At 50.9% G+C, this 18170-nt stretch overlaps 1 protein-coding gene across 10 annotated transcripts in view; it reads right to left on the reverse strand.

Moving 5' to 3' along the window:
• Positions 1–890: 890 nt before the first annotated feature.
• Zmym3 (zinc finger MYM-type containing 3) overlaps positions 891–18170 on the reverse strand; it is a 26431-nt gene continuing 9151 nt past the window's right edge. The window contains exons 1-25 of one of the 10 annotated variants that reach the window (XM_028892051.2): positions 18139–18170; positions 16257–16939; positions 15246–15289; positions 14874–14940; positions 14131–14425; positions 13727–13904; positions 13156–13374; positions 12716–12866; positions 12392–12507; positions 12147–12233; positions 11882–12032; positions 11464–11636; positions 11092–11257; positions 10020–10117; positions 9778–9937; positions 9451–9563; positions 9135–9309; positions 8810–8956; positions 7023–7126; positions 6531–6699; positions 6076–6227; positions 5420–5534; positions 3881–4135; positions 2465–2579; positions 891–2362 (exon numbers count right to left, since the gene is read on the reverse strand). The exon at positions 18139–18170 is cut by the window's right edge and continues 130 nt beyond it. In XM_028892051.2, the coding sequence (XP_028747884.1) occupies positions 2170–2362; positions 2465–2579; positions 3881–4135; positions 5420–5534; positions 6076–6227; positions 6531–6699; positions 7023–7126; positions 8810–8956; positions 9135–9309; positions 9451–9563; positions 9778–9937; positions 10020–10117; positions 11092–11257; positions 11464–11636; positions 11882–12032; positions 12147–12233; positions 12392–12507; positions 12716–12866; positions 13156–13374; positions 13727–13904; positions 14131–14425; positions 14874–14940; positions 15246–15289; positions 16257–16926 (4113 nt within the window). In that variant the 5' untranslated portion in view covers positions 16927–16939; positions 18139–18170 and the 3' untranslated portion in view covers positions 891–2169. Of the gene's footprint in view, positions 2363–2464; positions 2580–3880; positions 4136–5419; positions 5535–6075; positions 6228–6530; positions 6700–7022; positions 7127–8809; positions 8957–9134; positions 9310–9450; positions 9564–9777; positions 9938–10019; positions 10118–11091; positions 11258–11463; positions 11637–11881; positions 12033–12146; positions 12234–12391; positions 12508–12715; positions 12867–13155; positions 13375–13726; positions 13905–14130; positions 14426–14873; positions 14947–15245; positions 15290–16256; positions 16940–17677; positions 18089–18125 lie in introns of those variants that run through there. The other 9 variants (XM_028892049.2, XM_028892047.2, XM_028892050.2 and 6 more) reach the window with 9 other exon arrangements.

Below are 18170 nucleotides of genomic sequence, written 5' to 3' on the forward strand. Positions count from 1 at the left end.
AACCTGAAAAGGAGGTCCATAGCCCTATTTATTTCATTCTGCTGGTATTGATTGTGTTTGCTGGTCCCCTAGACCTGGAGCTTACTGGATGCAGGTAACAGGTTTAATCAGTCTTTTGTTTTTCGAGACGGGGTTTCTCTGTGTAGCTTTGCGCCTTTCCTGGAACTCACTCTAGTCCAGGCTGACCTTGAACTCACAGAGATCTTCCGGCCTTTGCCTCCCGAGTGCTGGGATTAAAGGCCTGCACCACCACTGCCCGGTAACCTAAGGGATCTTTTATATTTTTGGTTGTGAGCCTAGCCTTTAAAGGGCTGAGCCATCTCTCCAGCCCAATCTAGGGGATCTTTAACAGATGGATATCTTAGTTTTTTGTTTGATTTTTTAAGACAGAGTCTCATGTACCTCAGGTTGGTCTCAAACTTGCTGTGTAGCTAAGGGTGACCTTGTAAGAATGCTGGGATTACAGGCATGTGCTCAGTTTTATGTGCTGCCAAGGATTGGACTCAGGACTTTGTGCATGCTGTGCATGCTCAGCGAATCCTCTATCAACTGAACTACATCTCCAGCCCCTGCCCTCTTTTTGAGACAGGGTTTCATATAGCCCAGGTTGGCCTTGAACTCACCATGTAGCTAAGAATGACTATGAATTCCTTATCTTCCTGCCTCCACCTCCCAACTTCTAGGATTACAGACATGAGCCACCCCAGCTCAATAAATGGCTGTTGAAAAGTAGTTTTTTTCTGATGTTTCTGAAAATGTGTGCCAAAAGGACCAAACTTGTGATATTTGTGGATGAGGTAGACTCATTCTCGAGGATCCCCAGCTAGCCGTCTTCCTCTCATCTCCCACTCCTCCAAAGCCAGCTCTCCCTCCCCCAGAGAAAGCAAAGGACAACTTTAACTCTTTATTTGAAACAAACAATTCCAGAGACAGCATGTTAGTTGTGACAACAGTTTCTCACTACAACACATGGGTGGGCATGGCTCACTGAAGGAACAGGCCAGGCACCGCAGTACAATATATACAATTTCAACAGTGGCTAAACTGGTGACAGTTATAAAAACACGAAGAAAAGAAGGCTGGGGAACAGCAAAGCCAACAGGGAAAGAACTGGGCACTCCCTCTGCTAGACACTAAGTTTTCTGGGCCCACCAAGGTAGGATGGGGAAAAGAGAAGATGTAGGCAGTAGGCGCAGGAGCCTTACCCACAGCTCCTCACCTATCCTTTGACCACAAACCCCATCCTGTATGGCCTAGGCCCCCATAGGGTGGGCCTGGCTCTGATGATGGGGGGAAACAACATTGGGGAACCCAGCCCCAATCCAAGCCAGAAGGTCATTTTTGCCTTGAGAGCTCTGTTCATGAACCTAAAGGGAGGCAGTCACAGAGGGGCTAAGCATGTTGACACCACGGCTCCTGCCACCCTAAGATGGCAGGAGAGACAAACACATAAAGCAAGGGGACAGGAGTATGCACAATAGGAGTCTGCTCCCCACACTGAGTCCTTCTCTGCCTTTGAGGAAAAGAAAGCATTTGGAACCCTTGAGGGACTGTAGCGCCAAGGAGTGGTGCTCAAAGGGTAGGTAGGGGACAGGGTGGAGAGGGGTGCCAACCATCACTTTTTCAGGAGGGAGAAAAGTGTCTGAGCGCTGTGCTTTAGGGAAAAGGTCCCCTCATTTATCATGTCTCTCAGACAAGACCCTTTCACATGGTACTAGGAAGAGGAGAGAGGGAGGGAGGGAGGGGGGGAGAGAGAGGACACAGGGCAGAGAAGGCAGCTGGGTTCTTCCCTAGGTCAGACCTAGGAACACGGGGTTTCACCTACATAGATATAGGTCAGGAAACCCAAAGCCAACAGGATCACCAGAGCTATTATCACTCCATCAGAGTCAGGCCCCAGCAGAAAGGGTTCACTGTGAAGCACAAAGAAAACGGGCTACCTGGGTCATACCCATCACTGGGGGACTAGCCCATGAGCACAGATGATTGGGGCCCCATGGTTACGAGTGGTATGGAAGGTTAAAGCCAGGGGTTCCTGGGAGAGGCAGGGAATGAGGGACTAGAAAGAGGCAGTTGGGGCCCTCCAGAATGGATAGCATTGGTTCCTGGGCCAGTTACCCCACAGGACAGACACTGATGTGAAGGATGGATACAAGGTACAACATGGGTTCAGTCTAGGTCTTCCTCCCCAGAACGACCAAGTTCCTCATAAATCTCACGCACAGCCAGAATGCGATTAAGCATGCTCTCCAACATGCTTCGGTCCATGGGAATCACAGAATACCAGAGGGGTGACTCCGCAATGCAGGAGCGCTCAGGTTGCAGGTAGAACACATCATTTCGAGTCCTGAGGCTTTCAGGACTACAACAGTGGGGATGAGGGTGGAAGACAGCCATTAGTACTACCAAGGCAAAGCAGGCCTCTTAGGCCCACATGGTAATTCCTATAAATTCACCAACTCACCATTTAGAGAGATAGAACTCATAGAACTTGACGGGGCAGCGGAGGGGATTCATGCGATTCTCACGCTGCTCTAAGATAGTTTCATCCTCCCTCTTCCGTTTCCCAGGACCTGTGTCTACAGGGGAGGGAAATGATCCAGACTCATTAGAACACAGGCCCAATGAGCCACCTCCCAGAGCACAATCAAGGGTGCAGAGATGAGGCCACAGGATCGAAAACTACAGCTTCATAAGAAATCAAGGGAGAAAAAAGGAAGGCTCGGAGTGTAGCTAGGTGGAAGAGTGCTTGCCTAGCATACACAAGGCTCTGGGTTCTATCTAGATTACCACAGGAAAGGAAAGGAAGGAGGGAGGGAAGGACAGGCGAAGAGTTTGTTATCTTTCCACTAACCAACCATCCTATAGGTTGTACTACTCTGAAGCACTCTCCAGTTTTTCCTGCCCAAGTGTATATAATCATTCCCAAGTTGATTTCTTAAAGAGGTGATCTCTCAAGTCATACAAAATAATTGGTAAAACAGTTTGTTAGAAGGTTGGCCTTGCCTTCGAGCTCAGATTACAAATGGCGGCCACAACCTTTGCCCATCAATTTAGGTAGAGGCACACAGAAGGGACCTGAAGAATCACACAGACAGGACAGAATTCCAGGGCCAAAGAGAATGGAAACCAATATGCAGTTTCTTTTTCTCCCTCTGTACAGTTCTGATTTTATTGGTGTGTGTGTGTGTGTGTGTGTGTGTGTGTGTGTGTGGAGTGCATGTTTTTGTTGTGCATGTGCATGAGAGTGCAGGTGCCTATGTGCACACGTGGAGGCCAGAGGTTGGCATTGGGCATCTTTCTCTAGCCCCTCTATATTACGTTGAGACAGTTTGTCACTGAGCCTGGAGCTCACCCACTCGCTGGACTAGCCGAACAATGAGCTCTGGGGAATCTACCTGTCTCTACCCCTGCTTGCTCTAGCTCTAGGTTATAGACATAGGCCACCATGCTTTACATGGCTACTAGGGGTCCAAACTCAGGTCCTCATACTTATGTGGCTTGTATGGGGATTGTACCAACTGAGCCATCTCGCCAGTTCTCACTCAGTATGTAGTTTTTGAATCATAGAAAGTTTGTTATTCACTTTCAACATTCCCTGATAGTCAGACACACCTAATAGCTCACTCCCTGTCCACCCTCATTCTGTCGAAATAAGGCAAGCAAATAAAGTGCCTAGAAATGACGACAATGAGAACAGGCAGTTAACTGCCCTCCTATTAGGAAACAGCCAGCCACTGTCTATCAGAACTGTTCCCATCTTTTCTGCTAACACAGAGGGAAGCTGGTGGCAAAGCAGAGGGGCAACCTGGCAGGCATGGTGGGCACGCCAGGAGAAAGAACATGAAGGGCAAAAGCAAAGGAGGGGAGAGCCTCATACCTCGCCCTTTCCTCTGTCGGACTGGGGCGTAGTAGCGGATGCTCACCACCTTTGTGGTGCCCCGAGGAGTGGTACACTTGCGAGACTGCCGTACCACATTAGTGAAAGAGAGTTGCATGTGTTCCTCGGCTGTCTGCAGTCCAAAAAACTTAGTGTTGAAGAACATGAGGGTGTTGAGAAGGACAAAGGGAGAATAGACCCCCAGCTGCTTGCACTCCCAGAGGTGTTCTTCCTCCACACGGGAGAATACAGTATCTGTGGTGGACAAAGAGAAAAACAAAGGGGAGCGGCTTCCCAAACCCACCTGAGTTCCTACACATAGACACACTTAGCTGTGGGCTTCTTACTGCATATAAACCCTGACGTCTGACCTACACAGTAGGACTGGGCAATTTGGGATGGGTAGAGGTGCTGAAACAGGGTTTCTCTGTGTAGCCTTGCCTATCCTGGAACTGGGCATTTTGTTTGTTTATTTGGTTTTTTCAAGATTTTTTTGAGATAGGGTTTCTCTGTGTAGCTTTGTGCCTTTCCTAGATCTCGCTTTGTAGACCAGGCTGGCCTCAAACTCACAGAGATCCACCTGCCTCTGCCTCCTGAGTGCTGGAATTAAAGGCATGCGCCACCACCGCCAGGCTGGCATTTTTTATATACTTTTCACCTGCATATAACACTTCTCTGATCATCTCTTAAGTTATATGCAGGTAGACACAAAGCTTAGGATTCCTACATCTTGATTTCTTAACTTACCACCCAAACCTGAACTGTCTTTTTTTCTGGTCTCAGAGATAAGTCTACAGACCTGAGTCTTTTTTCTTTTTTCCTTAAGAAAAGGGTTCCCCTTGAACTTGAGATCTTGCCTCAGTCTCCTGAACTGCAAGCACATATCATTGCTCCTGGATCAGACTAAAAGTCTTGACCTTCTCCTCATGTTCCTCTCTTAGTGTTTCCGTTTAAAAAACAAAAACAAAAACAAAAACAAAACAACAACAAAAAAACAGGGTTTCACTATGTAGGGCTGGCTGGTCCTGAACTCCACCTGCCTATGCCTCCCAAATGCTGGTATTAAATGCATATACCACCATGCTTAACTCATGTTCTTTTTTTTTTTTTTTTTTTTTTTTTTTTTGGTTTTTTCGAGACAGGGTTTCTCTATGTAGCTTTGCGCCTTTCTTGGAACTCGCTTTGTAGACTAGGCTGGCCTCGAACTCACAGAGATCCGCCTGCCTCTGCCTCCCGAGTGCTGGGATTAAAGGCGTGCGCCACCACCGCCCCGGCTTCATGTTCTTTTTTTTTAAATGGCAATGTCTCACTCTATAGTCCAGGCTGGCCCAGAACTCACAATTCTGCCTCAGCTCTCCTCCTTATGTTGAAGGGCAGGGACTCTGGCTCCATTAACTTGAAACCCTAAGGCATCCGGGTATATGCTCCTACCCTTGAACCCTTAGTGAAGAGTAACAGGCCAGACAGTACAGGACTCTTGCAGTGGTGTGTTGGAGAAGGGAAGAGAGGGAGAGGGATTGCTAAGTTCCTGTCCCTTACTGTTGGGGAGAAGTGTGGGCTGCCAGGTACTCAGAGACTTGTTGAGTTCTTGAACGAAAGTCAAGTAGTAAAGGTCCGTGAAAATGTTCACCATTCGGTTATTTTCCAGCAAATACTAGAGGAAGAAAAACAAAAATACATAAAGCCAGACTAGGACCTACAGGAAAGAGAATGATGATGAAAGCTGCAGTCATGGTCCTTGACAACTGAAGAGGGGGAAACAACTGCTTGAGGAGACAGCCCAGCGTGCTCTCCCTCAGGTGTGAGCACTGATGAAAGGGGCGGAGCTTGGAGATGTCCTCACAAGCTCAGACATCCTTATCAGGTCACAGTTGCTAACCTCACCTAGAGAGAACTAAACATTACCCCACTACTCAAGGAACTCAGCCCTCACATCCTTCCTTCCTCAAGACCTGCTGACTCAAGGGGACCCTGAGGATCCAGACAGCACTGAAGACTGGGGCTTGAGCAATAGTCCTGGAATGAAGCGCTGATTCGAGGAGATCGCTGACATCTATTTGTCATAGGAAATGTAGGCAAGCTGCCTAGTCAGGGTAAGAGACAAGTGACAAGAAGGAGTGGCTAGAAAGAGTCCCAGGAGAATTCTGTATACTGTGTTGAAAGTAACAGAAAACAGGGTGCTGTGCAACAGGTACCTGCTGGATGCCAAGACACAGGTAGTAGATACTGTCGGGTTCATATCGTTCACCATTAGGTCGAGTAATTTCTCTCACAAACTGGGCCAGACCATAGTTGAGCTCAGCAGCTGAACAGGCGAGAATATCCTCTTTGATACGCATGGGTTTGGCTGTAGTGATATGTAGTAGAAGTAGATAGGATTAAGAAAACTCCATGAGGAGAATTTCACATAGCTCCACCATGAACCCTTTAGTCACAACAAGCTCCTGGAAAAGGCCATCAATTACAAAAGGAGCCCTCAGCCGTGAACCTAGACAGGATCTCCCTTTAGTCCACGACTGTTCACTGTCTTTCCTGGGTGGGGAACCCATACTTGATCACATCCTTACCACTCCTAGACATCGTCAGCCGTTCCTAGGTAACAGCCCCTTTTCCCTTCCCTCTCTCTGCCTTCTTCCTCCCGAGGACTCACGGCCAAAGCGTAGCTCATCACCCTTGCTGGTTTCTCCATTGGCATATTTCGACTGCACCCAGCACTTCCAAGCGTTCACACCGTATGAATAGTTGAGAGCAGTACAACTAGGCTGGCTGCTCAGAGAGTCCCGGGAACAGCTTTCAGAAAGCACCAGCCTCTTTTGACCCTGGAAAGGAAGACAAGAGGAGGATGGTGGCTAAGGCAAGGCCAGGGCACCATGAAAGCTAGTCAGGACAGTGCTCACCACTGGGGCTGGGAGCACTGACGTAAGAACACAGAAACTTTGCTACCATGCAGAAAGTCCCAGCATAGCTTTGATAGTCTTGTGAACTAGGAGAACAGCAAAGTTTGGCTCTATCTCAGCACTTCTAGTGGTGGATCAAGGAGGCCGGGGAAGGTCAACTTAGACTTTCTCGCGTGGCTCTGAGAGCAGCCCCACCCTTCAGATGTCCATTTCCTTTTTATGGATACAGTAACCCCATTCCTCACCTTCCTCATGGCTCGAGGAAGGTCCTGTTCAGTAGACACATCCTCAGGCCCCACAAGGCCACAGTCAAAGAGGAAGTCTACACTTGGGTTAATGTCCAGAGGATCTAATAGAAGGGAAAGAAAGAAGAAATCAGTTTCTTTAGGCCTCAACTCTGAAGTCCTCTCGTTCCATCCTTGCTACTTGCTCATTCAACTCAAGAGGAACCACTGGGTCGGCCTCACTGAACTCCACAGGAACCAGTAAAGCTGTATGAAAGGTCGTCAGAGGTACATAAACACCAGACTCAAGCCACACGTGGTGGCACAGACCTTCTAGGCTACAGAATGAGTTCAAAGCCAACCTGGGCAACTCAAGAGACCCTCTCTCAAAAAAAAGCAAAAAAAAAAAATAGGGCTGGGATGTATCTCAGTAGTAGAGCTTGCCTAATATACACAGGGCTTCGGATTAGATTCCCACCACCAACCACACTGAACACAAATATTCACAAATTCAAAGCAACATGAATATACTTAACATGACTGAACTATACACATAAAAATGGTGACCATGGGGGCAGAGGAAATGGCTCAGTTGATAAAGTGCTTGCCCAGCCAGCATGAGGACCTGAGTTTGATTCCCTAGCACACACTGAGAAGCCAGGCATGATAGCATGCACTGTAATCCCAGCACAGAGAGGCAAGGACAGGTGGATCCCTGAGGCTTGCTGACAAGCTAGCCTAGCCTACTTGGCAAGTTCCAGGGCAGTGAAAGAGACCCCATCTCAAAAAGGAGATGGGCAGTGCTTGAAGCCTCATACCCAAGGTTTTCCTCTGGCGTGAATGTGAACATCCACACATGCTCATATGCACACACACACACACAACTAAAAAAAAAAACAAAGGCTAAGATGTGTAGCTTAGAAGACATATACCTAGTATACATGAAGCCCTGGGTTCAATCCCCAGTATCATATAAACTAGGAGAGGTGGTGCAAACCTACAATCCAGGCAGAAGAGTCAGAGATTCAAGGTCATCCTCAGCTATAGAGTGAGTTCAAGGATAGTCTGGGAGCTGGACAGTGGTGGCGCACACCTTTAATCCCAGCACTCGGAGGCAGAGGCAGGCGGATCTCTGTGAGTTCGAGGCCAGCCTGGTCTACAAAGTGAGTTCCAGGAAAGGTGCAAAGCTACAGAGAAACTCTGTCTCAAAACAACAACAACAACAACAAAAAAAAAAAAACCAAAAACAGGACAGGCTGGGCTACATGAGACAACTGTGTCTCAAACAACAAACAAAACAAACAAAAAACAGTACCTTGTCCTGTCTTTTTGGGTTTGTTGTTGTTGTTGTTGTTTTGGTTTTTTTGTTTTTTGAGACAGGGTTTCTCTGTATAGCTTTGCACCTTTCCTGGAACTTACTCTGTAGACCAGGCTGGCCTCGAACTCACAGAGATCTGCCTGCCTCTGCTTCCCAAGTGCTGGGATTAAATGTGTGCTCCACCACCGCCCAGGTTTTTTTGGTTTTCAAGACAGAGTTTTTCTGTGTAGCCCTGCCTGTCCTGGAACTCACTGTAGACCACATTGGCCTTGAACTCAGAGATCTGCCTGCCTCTGCATCCTGAGTGCTGGGATTAAAGGTGTGCCCCACCACCACCACACCACCACCACCACCACCACCACCACTACCTAGCCCCTATCCTATCTTAATAAACATGGTTTAGAGTCATGCTCTGAGTCACAAGAAACACTCCTTTCCTAATACCACAGATGCAACAATATTTGGCGGGTGTGCCTAAAATCCAACTTACTCTTGGGGAAATCTGCCTCCAAGTCTTGCCCAGGCTCATCTAAGACATTAGCCATCTTAACAGCCATAGCCAGGACATCATCTCGAGCTGTCCCAAACAGGTCACAGTCTTCCAGAAGTCCCTCTGCACTCTGGTTGCTCACAAGATCTGAGAGGCAGAGAAGTCAGGTCAGTCACGGAAGCTCTTGCCCAATGCCCACACAGTCTTGAGGGGCCAGTGCCGGCCACCCTTCCTATCCCACTCAGCACCAAGACTACACTTCCAACTCTCACAGGAAGACAGAGGGCTAGCGCTGTTCCCACTATCACCACTGTCCACTGCCTACCACACAGATCAGAAGAGGCCTTGTCTAACTCTTCAGCCTCTGCAATCATTTCCGCCATGGCCAGGATGTCCGCCTCCAAGGGGTTGGAAGGGATCTTCACCTTCAGCTCCTCAATGGTCTCCACAATCTTGTCTGTGCTCTCCAAGGTAGTGGGCAAGAACATGGGCACAGGCACCTGGAGGCACAATTAATCTCAATTAAATGTCAAGAATCACACCAGTAGATAAGGGTACCAACCTATGAGAAAACCAGAGAGGGTGGGCCTCAATCCTAGAAGGAGAAAGGAGGACTGGTCAGGAAGGGCAAGGACACTTACCGGGATAGGCATGGAGAAAGGCACCGGGACTTTCTGGCAGTATAGATGCATAGGCACTGGCACAAATATGGGCACTGGGATGGGCAGCACAATCACCTGTGGCTTCCACTCTTCTGCAGACACGGAAACTCTTTTTAGCACCCCTTCTAGATTAGTGACATCTGATCTAGGACTTGATGCTCATCTGTGATCTCCAAAAGCTCTAAACACGTGTTCAATGGCACAAAACTGTTTGGAACAGACTGAGAGCGAGCGACCTAGTTCCTGCCCATAAAGCTTAGGACTTAGGAACACCATCCATGGACTGGACGGTATCATGGCACTCACCTGTTTGACTTCCTTTGGACTTCATTTCCACCTTGCAGGAGACTCCCCGGTTCTGCATCAGCGGCTTACACATGGCAGCTTTGTTTTTTCGGGGTGTTGCTGGGGGTGGTAGGGATTGAGGAGTGGGCACAATTGGAGCTGGTCGAGTCTTCACAGGGATCTGTAGCATCAAAAGAATGTAAATTCTGCCAATTAAAGTACCCTCCTCTGAAATAATCTTCCCTCTTGGCTTTTGTCCTGACCTTGCCCAAATTCCCGTTTTCCTCTGGGGTCGTCACTGTGCTGTTGTTTTCCACTTTGGTTTGAGAGGCTGTCTGGGGCTTTGACTCAGAAGACTGACCTGTAGGATCAAACAAATAAATGCTCTTGCCAGAGGAACTAATTGTTTTCCTCACCCTTTTTCTAGAAGAGCTTTATGAAAGAGCACACTCTTTAGAAACAGGAAGTCACTGGGTGGTGGTTGGCGCATGCCTTTAATCCCAGCACTCAGGAGGCAGAGCCAGGAGGATCTCTGTGAGTTCGAGGCCAGCCTGGTCTACAGAGCGAGATCTAGGAAAGGCGCAAAGCTACACAGAGAAACCCAGAAACCCTGTCTTGAAAAACCAAAAAGAAGAAGAAGGAGGAGGAGGAGGAGGAGAAGGAGGAGGAGGAGAAGGAGAGAAGGAGGAGAAGGAGAAGGAGAAGAAGGAGGAGGAGGAGGAGGAGGAGGAGGAGGAGGAGGAGGAGGAGAAGAAGAAGAAGAAGAAGAAGAAGAAGAAGAAGAAGAAGAAAAGAAATAGGAAGTCTAGAATTTCTCTTCCTTCCTACCCCAGGACTAGTCTTCTCTGGGCCCTAGTAACAGTAGCCAAGAAGAATCTTCACTTCTGGCTACCAAGAAGAATGAAACACTGCATTTAGAAAGCACCAACACCACCTCCTACCCCTCACTATACCTTCCATTTAGACAGCCTTCAGGAGTTAAGTATCCCCAGAGTGACTGAAAGGCCAGGCTAACATTCCAGAGATGATACCAGTTTTCAGTGTCACTAAAGGTAAAGCCTATGCTGACCCTTCCCTTTCTCTGAAAACTAACCATAACCTCCACAAGTCCCTATCCTACCTGAGTACACCTTAAACTATATATCCTTACAGAAAACCAGTAGACTCTCACTCCAAGATCTAAAGAAGAATACCTGAAGAGTCCAAAGATAAAAGAGCATGGTAGCGCGTACTCTGGCCAGGGAACAGGTAATTGCAACAGAGGAAGAAGGGGCTTGACCCAACAGTAGAAGAGCCCAGGCCAGTTCTAATAATGTCACACTGTCCCAGACTCACTGTTCAGGAGGCTTTCTGGCCCACTCTGGGTATCCAAGTTGGGTTGGTTCTGCTGGCTGTAGAAGCGCAGCAGACACTGTTGGTTGCAGAAATGACGGATTTGCCCACGCCAGTGGATGGTTTCCAGCAGCTTCCCCTGGCGCTTACAGGCATGGCACCGGGCAGCCTGAGGGCATTGACAGAATGGTCAGACCTGCCTCTTGAAAATAGGCTGGGCCCTCTCCTCTATGATAAGCCATATTTCTTTCTTTAGAAACTGGACCAGCTTAGAGATTGGAGAGGTTAACTCCCCTCCCTGGGGATCTGACGCTGCCGGCAGTACAAGAGTTCATACCCCTGCTGCCTTCTTTCTGACATGTTGACTCTCCTTACCTTGCAGTACCATAACAGGTACTTGGTCTTACAGTCCTCACTGCAAAAGTCCCAGGTGCTGCCATCCAGTTGCTCAGTGACTCCACGCTGGCAGGTTTGGGAGCAGTAAGTACAAGTGATGCAGCATAAGCCCAGCTTCTTAGTGAAATCTTGTTTGTACAGCAGCACACAGCCTAGAAAGCGGGGAGCAAGAAAGAGCCTGGAGACAGAGTTCCTCACAGGTCTCAGACCCAGGCTTTTCAAGGTGCTACATCTGAAACCTCTTCTAAATAGTCCTTCACCTAAAGCCTTAGCATAAATGGGGAGAGCATTCCGACAAGGTTCTACCTTATCCACTGCCTTCTAAGCCTTGCTCCGGGCTCTGCCATCCTCCCTGGTCCTCAGAGACAGGGCCTCGGTCCCTCCCTCACTTCCTTACCTTCGCTGCAGAAGCTTTTCTCCACCCCACTGAACCGGAGTTTCTCATGCAGGAGTTTCTCCTGCCGGCAGTGCTCACACTGGGACACCACACCCCGAAGCCTCTTGAAGTCCTCACAGCAGTCACGGCAGCAGAACTGGAAGACCTGGTCCTGAGGTGGAAACACAGGACAGGGAGGGCACAACTAGGACATCTGCACCTCACAGGCACAGCTTGAGGGGACTCCTTCAAACACGTGGCAAGGTGTGGGTGGGGGGGATCTTACCTGCCACTCCAAGACCTCAGGCTTGCCACTGAAGAGGCTATGGCAGTAGTGACAGCTCAGGTGAATGCCCCCCTCAGGGCTAGTACGCTGGAGGGAAGGAAGACAGGTAAGGGGCAAGATGCCTGCAGTGCTGGAGGGGAGGGGAGGTCAGGCTGGCTCTTTGCCCTACCCAGGCCTACCTACCCCAGTTCTCGGCCCTTTCCCTGCTACCACACCCTTTATCCCTGGTCCAGGGCCTCGAGTACCTGGAACTTGGTCCAGCAGCTGGGGCTGCAGAACTGGTAGACTGTGCGATCAACTTTGTTGTAGTAACAAGGGTCAGAGAGGCTGCGGCGGCAGAAGCTGCAGGGTCGGGGAGGGCCTGGGGCACAGAAAGAAAGAGAGAGAGAAAGAGAAAGAGGAAGAGAGAGCACATAGAAGGTGTAAGGCAGGGCAGAGATGAACAGAAAATCCACGGGAAGATGTGGTTGGGGCTGAGGTTGGGCAGTAGAAATTACTCTACAAGAGGGGAACGTGGGAAGTAGAAGGAAGGCCAGCAGGGATCTCAGAGAAGAGGGCTTTGCACCTACCAGTGAGCCCTGCCTGCTTCACTTTGTAAGAAGTGGTACAGCACAGGGAACAGAACAAGCTGGTCTTGCCATTACGATCCACATGTGATAGCATCTCAAAGTTCTTACACAGGGTCTTGCACCAGACACATGGGTACACACGTGTGTTTTTCTGTGAGGATGGGGAAGGAGAGGCTGAGGCTGGATTTGTCCCTTCACTTTTATTTTTAAAATTTTTTAAACATGAAATTTTCAGGCATACAAAAAGTATAGATGATGATATAACAAAGACCTGTGTGTCCACCAGCCAGCTTCAAAAATAAAACATAACAGATACAATTGAAACCCCCTTTATTTGTTTTATTTTTTCCCAGCCCTCGACCCTTCAGGCACCTTTATTTATCACCCAGGAACCACACCCCCTTCCGTAACCCTCTAACGCACTACTCCCTCGGCCCCACCTTCTTGTATGCCCCCAAGCACGCTGTGTTGCAAAACCGCTTTTGTTGACCATCATGGAAGAGGAGCTCTGGGCCAAGGCTCCCAGGCCTGGCGTAGATGTAAGCCCCACACTGGTCACAACAGTTGGTTTTCAGTCCCTTGTTGGCTCGGAATTTGGAGAAGCAAGAATCACTGCAGAGTCGGTGTACCACGCTGCCGTTGCTGACCTCATGTAGGACCTGCCACACATACATATACACACCCTGAGCTGAGGCCAGGCCACCACCGCCCACCCCAATCAATGCAAGGACAGAACTCCCACCTCACCCTAGACCTTCACAGCAGACAGTGGGCCTAGGACCCCCCAACCTGTGCGTCAGGCTGTAGACTTGATGGCGACATCCTGGGAGGTAAGGAAGGTCAGCTGCATACATCCTGGAGAAGCTCTATCCTTGAATTTGCCCCCTCACAATGGCTACCTTTTCCACCCAAATCCCTTCTCCCCAGGGCCTGACCCCTACAGCTCCAGAACCAGAGGGGTAGGTCAGAGCCAGCAGGCTCTGTAAATTGGCCTGTGGTGAGTAGCCTCACCTCTCCAGTCTTCTGGCATATGCTGCAGCGAGTGGCATCGGCAGGATCCCCAGACTGGGGGATTGGGCGCTGCTGCTGGGCCTCATACAGAGAGAGACAGACAGATGTGCAGAACTCATGGAAGGAGCCTCCTGAACCAGTCTGTACCACCACTGAGTCCTTGGTGTTCCAGATCTCCCTGGAGGTGGGAACAGGTTTGAGTATTCCCAGGACCACCCTCTTATTCCAGCAGTAACCCCTGCACTCCCTAGGATTTGGCCTGATGATCACAGAGTCAAATACTCTAACCACTTTCCTAAATTAACCCTATCACCTCCATCCTGTTTGGTTTTGCCAACACAATCTCTTACCCACAACTCCCTCCCCTGGACCCTGCCCCCGCCCACCCTAGGATCTCCACGCACTTCTTGCAGAAGGTACAGGTCTTTCTGCCCAAGGGCTTCTTGGAGAAAGTAGTGAGACAAGATGAAGAACAGAAGAGCTGAGGCAGCCCCTTGCGCTGATAGGCCGTCTGCCCCTTCTGCAGTGGTGTCCGGCAATGGGCACAAGACATCTTGGTGCCCATTGAAGAGCGCCCAGCCCTCTGTGCCATACTTGAGCGCAGGGACATGCGAGGAGAGCGCCGGGGCCGGAATGGCACAAAGTCCTCATCATTGGGGTCATCTACCATGGCATCAGAATCCTCATCTGACACTGGAACTGTGGGAGTAGGCGGGGCAGTGAGAAAAGACCACCAGAACAGATCTCCAGCCATTTGATGAGCAGACCAATAATAAGTTCAATACTGGTCCTGGGATCTCTGGGACTCTCCTTGTTCTGGATGTTATACTTCCTCTCCCATTACATTGGTATCTTAAGCTACCCATGGTTATTCTACAATATTCAGGAGCAGGGTTCCAAGAGAGAAGACTGGGGACAGGGACAGTATAGTTGAAACATGAAACTTTCTATTCTTACTGTTCTTGTTTTCAATCCCCCCCCACTACCTCTTGGTTCCCATGCCAAGCCATAGCAGAGACAGGCACTTCTCGTTCTGCAGAGAGGAAGTACAGAGCCAGAAGGTCCATGCCCTGTCCTGATCCCACCTTGAGCTCTTCTCTGCACCCCGAATGAATTCCCAGGTCACACTTCCTCCCATCCTACTTACTGCTCTCAGTGGAATCCACAACCTCAGGCTTTGGAGGTTCCGCCCTTCTAACGCGCTCGCTTCTCTTCTGTACCTTGGAAAGAGGGGCAGGGAGGAAAGCTGACGCTAGCGGCAGGCTGACTGGAGTGCAAGGTTTGGGAAGGAATGGGGGATGGAAGGGGAGCCGAGAGAGCTGGGACCCCTGGCCCATCCCTGAAGAGAAGGGGGAAAATGGGAGCCGGACTTCATTCCTAAGAATCAGTAGACACAAGAGCGCCTCCCTTCTCTGAATCCCCTGACAGCATCCCCCCACCATCTAGGAAGGAAAATGAAGGGTCTGTCCTTCTCAGAGCTATAGGGGGAACCAGACTCTTTCCAACCCTCCCCCCTCACCCTCTCAGGCGGCTTCTCACTCTCCTTTCCAGTCAGGCCATCTCCTGCAAAGGAAGCAAGAAGGTAGCCTCAATCTTGAGCCTGCCCAGGCCCAAACCCCACCTCCATTCCTGGGGAAGAATTTACTCAAAACCGAAAGGGAAAACTCCAGTGTCTGTAAGCTTCTACCCTTTCAGGGTTCCCTCAGACTTGGCACTAAGGTAGACGTGGGGAAGGGATGTGTGCAGCTATTCTCCATTAAATAAATGCATTGTCCTACCCTTCCAATCATTTCTGTCCCACTGGTCACGCAGGATTTATATTTTACCAACAAAAACAAATGCAACCACTTAGAGGGAGCAAAAAACAAATGTAACCACTTAAAAGGGAAAAATAAACCATCAATGTATGGGCAGGTTCCTCTGGACTTAGGCGCTACATAAGATATATTATATAAGATTATATATTTGAAGACCTTTATCACAGCCCAGAGGAAGGACACCACTAGGTAGATTAAGGGAGGAACTAGAGCCTCAGGTCTGGATTGCCCCTCCCCTAGCAGAGAAGCATCCTAGATCCTGCCTCTCTACCATTCCCCTGAAATCAGTACGCTGTTAGGGACTTCGGAGAGGAGTTACCATTCATCAATCCCAGAAACTCCACTCCCATTTCGAACCAAACAGCTGGGGGAATGTTGGAGCCTGGAAGCCTGCTATTTTCCTTCAGATTCGGAAGGAAGGAGCCTGGCCCTGAAAGCCCACTGGGATATGAAAAAGGGAAGCTCTGCCATCAGCTCCATTCCCTCATACTACCTCATTCATCCTGCACGGCCCTCCGCTCCTCCCACCTCTATTTTCCATAATCTTTGCCACACCCCACTCTGCCTTCCAAAACCCCAACTCCTTCCCCACACATATCCCTACTCTAGTCTTTCCACCCTCCTGCCCCCCCTCTTCTAGTTCTCCAAGCACATAGCCAGCCCTCCTCACCACCACCCCTTCCCCAGCCCCCTCCAACGATCAGGCAACCTACCTGGCAAAGAAGGATGTGCAGCAGGGATAGAGACCCCACGTTTGGTCTGAGAACTGTTGATTCCATCCCCCAGAGTCTCTCCCACTGAAGGGCTAGGGGGTGCATTGGGGCTCTGTGGCTGCCCTCGGGTGTGCTCCTCCTGCTGCCTAGGGGAGCCCCTTCTCCTTGTAGCTATGGGGGGTATCTCCTCCTCTTCAATATGAGGAGACTCCAGGATTATTGGAGAATCCGGAGCCAAAGGTTCTAGTAGCCCTTCAGGTGACGGGGGACTGGCCCCAGCCCCTGGATCAGGTGGCATCACCTCAGGGGTCTGGCACCCTGGTCCAGGCTCTAGGGTCTGCTCCCCCGAATCCCATGCAAGGGTCCCCTCAGGACCATGGTCCACCCCTGGGGGAGAGGGGGCTTTATAAAGTAGCCCCCCCAGCCCCAGTAGCTCAGTGGCTCCATCCAGGACTACTCCAGGGTCTTTTTCCAAGCCAGAAGGGGTATCAAGCAGGTCCAGGGCTCCAGAGGATGGAGACGGACCTGGGGGGGCCCATCCTCGAGTTGGAGCAGTCTGAGATTCCAGCAGATCCTCTCCAAATTCCATGTCTACGGGAAGGTCTCCAGCCAGGGGCTTCTCTGGCAGGGTCAATGGGTCAAATGGACTGGGGAAATCACTGGGGTCCATGGCTGGGTATGGGCTGCAGATCGGAAGAGGGGGCAGTAGAGGTGGTCTTAGCCTGAATTTCCTATGTAGGCTATGGGACACACCCCGTCATCCACTTGGATTTCTTATTAGCAGCCGCCCCCCACAACCGATGGGCATTTCCACGGGCTTCAGTCCCAATGCCACTCCCCCCCCCATACAGCGCCCTCTGTGGGGAGTGGCGTTCCCCGCCCTGGCCCGGTGCCCACACTCGCCAGGCAGTTGGTCTCTAACCCGCCCGACACCCCCCACCGAGACTCGTAGCTCCTTCCTCCCTACCTCTCACACACCCCCCACCTCAGGCTGAACGCCCCCTCAGAGTCTCTTCTGGCCGCCGCAGCCAGAAGCCTTTCCCGCTCCAGCGGTCTCAGCCCCCCCCGGTCCCTCCTTACTCCCGGGGAGCCCCTCAGGTTTCCAGCCTCTACCCATCCTGGGCAGCCCCGCCGCCCCTCCCCACAGAGCCCCGTCCTCCCTCAGCCCTTCCCCGCCCCCACAAACTGCCCTTCCTAACCATTTCCCCGCTTGGTTACCTTTCAGGGGGGACCACTTCCTCAGCCCCGTCCCCCCTTCCCCACTGCTCCCCTAGTCTTCCCCTTCTCCTGTTGCCCACCCCCCACCTCAGGCATTTACAGGAAGACATTTTGGAGCTACGATTTCTCCTCAGACCCCCCTCCCGGCTACTGCGAGATCCCGCCTGCAGCTTCGGTTCGGCTTGAGGAGGCCCGACCCCTACCTGAGGCAGGGTTAGAGTAACGGCTACAAGCCTAGAACTGCAGACAGCGTCGGCCCCGCGCTCCTTCTCCACCTCCCTCCCTAGCAGCCGGGACAGGGGTCGCGGCCCCTTTAAATGGCAGCGCCGCTTGCAGCGCTGAGCGCTCTGCACCAGGCAGGCGGGCGGTGCCAGCAACCAATCCCATTGGCTGGCTGGAGGAGGGGGCTCGCGAGACAGCGCCGGCCCCCGGCGCGAGACTCCCAGCCCAGTGGCCGCCTGGAAATTGCGGACTGGAGTGGAGGCACTGGGGATGGAGCTGGAGCCCCCGCCCGGGGCCCCGTTAGTTGAGGAAAAGGTAGCCTCTGGAGCTTGGAAGCCCGCCCCCGGGGAAGGCGGCGCCCCCTTTCTACCGAAGGGCCTAGTGCACTGAAGGCACAAAAAAGGGAGGAAAAACCCCAGATCTACGCACCTGCTTTCCTTACCTGGCTCAAGAGTCTGGCCCGTCACACCCGTG

This window comes from Peromyscus leucopus, chromosome X (genome assembly GCF_004664715.2).
Source record: "Peromyscus leucopus breed LL Stock chromosome X, UCI_PerLeu_2.1, whole genome shotgun sequence".
NCBI lineage: Eukaryota > Metazoa > Chordata > Mammalia > Rodentia > Cricetidae > Peromyscus > Peromyscus leucopus.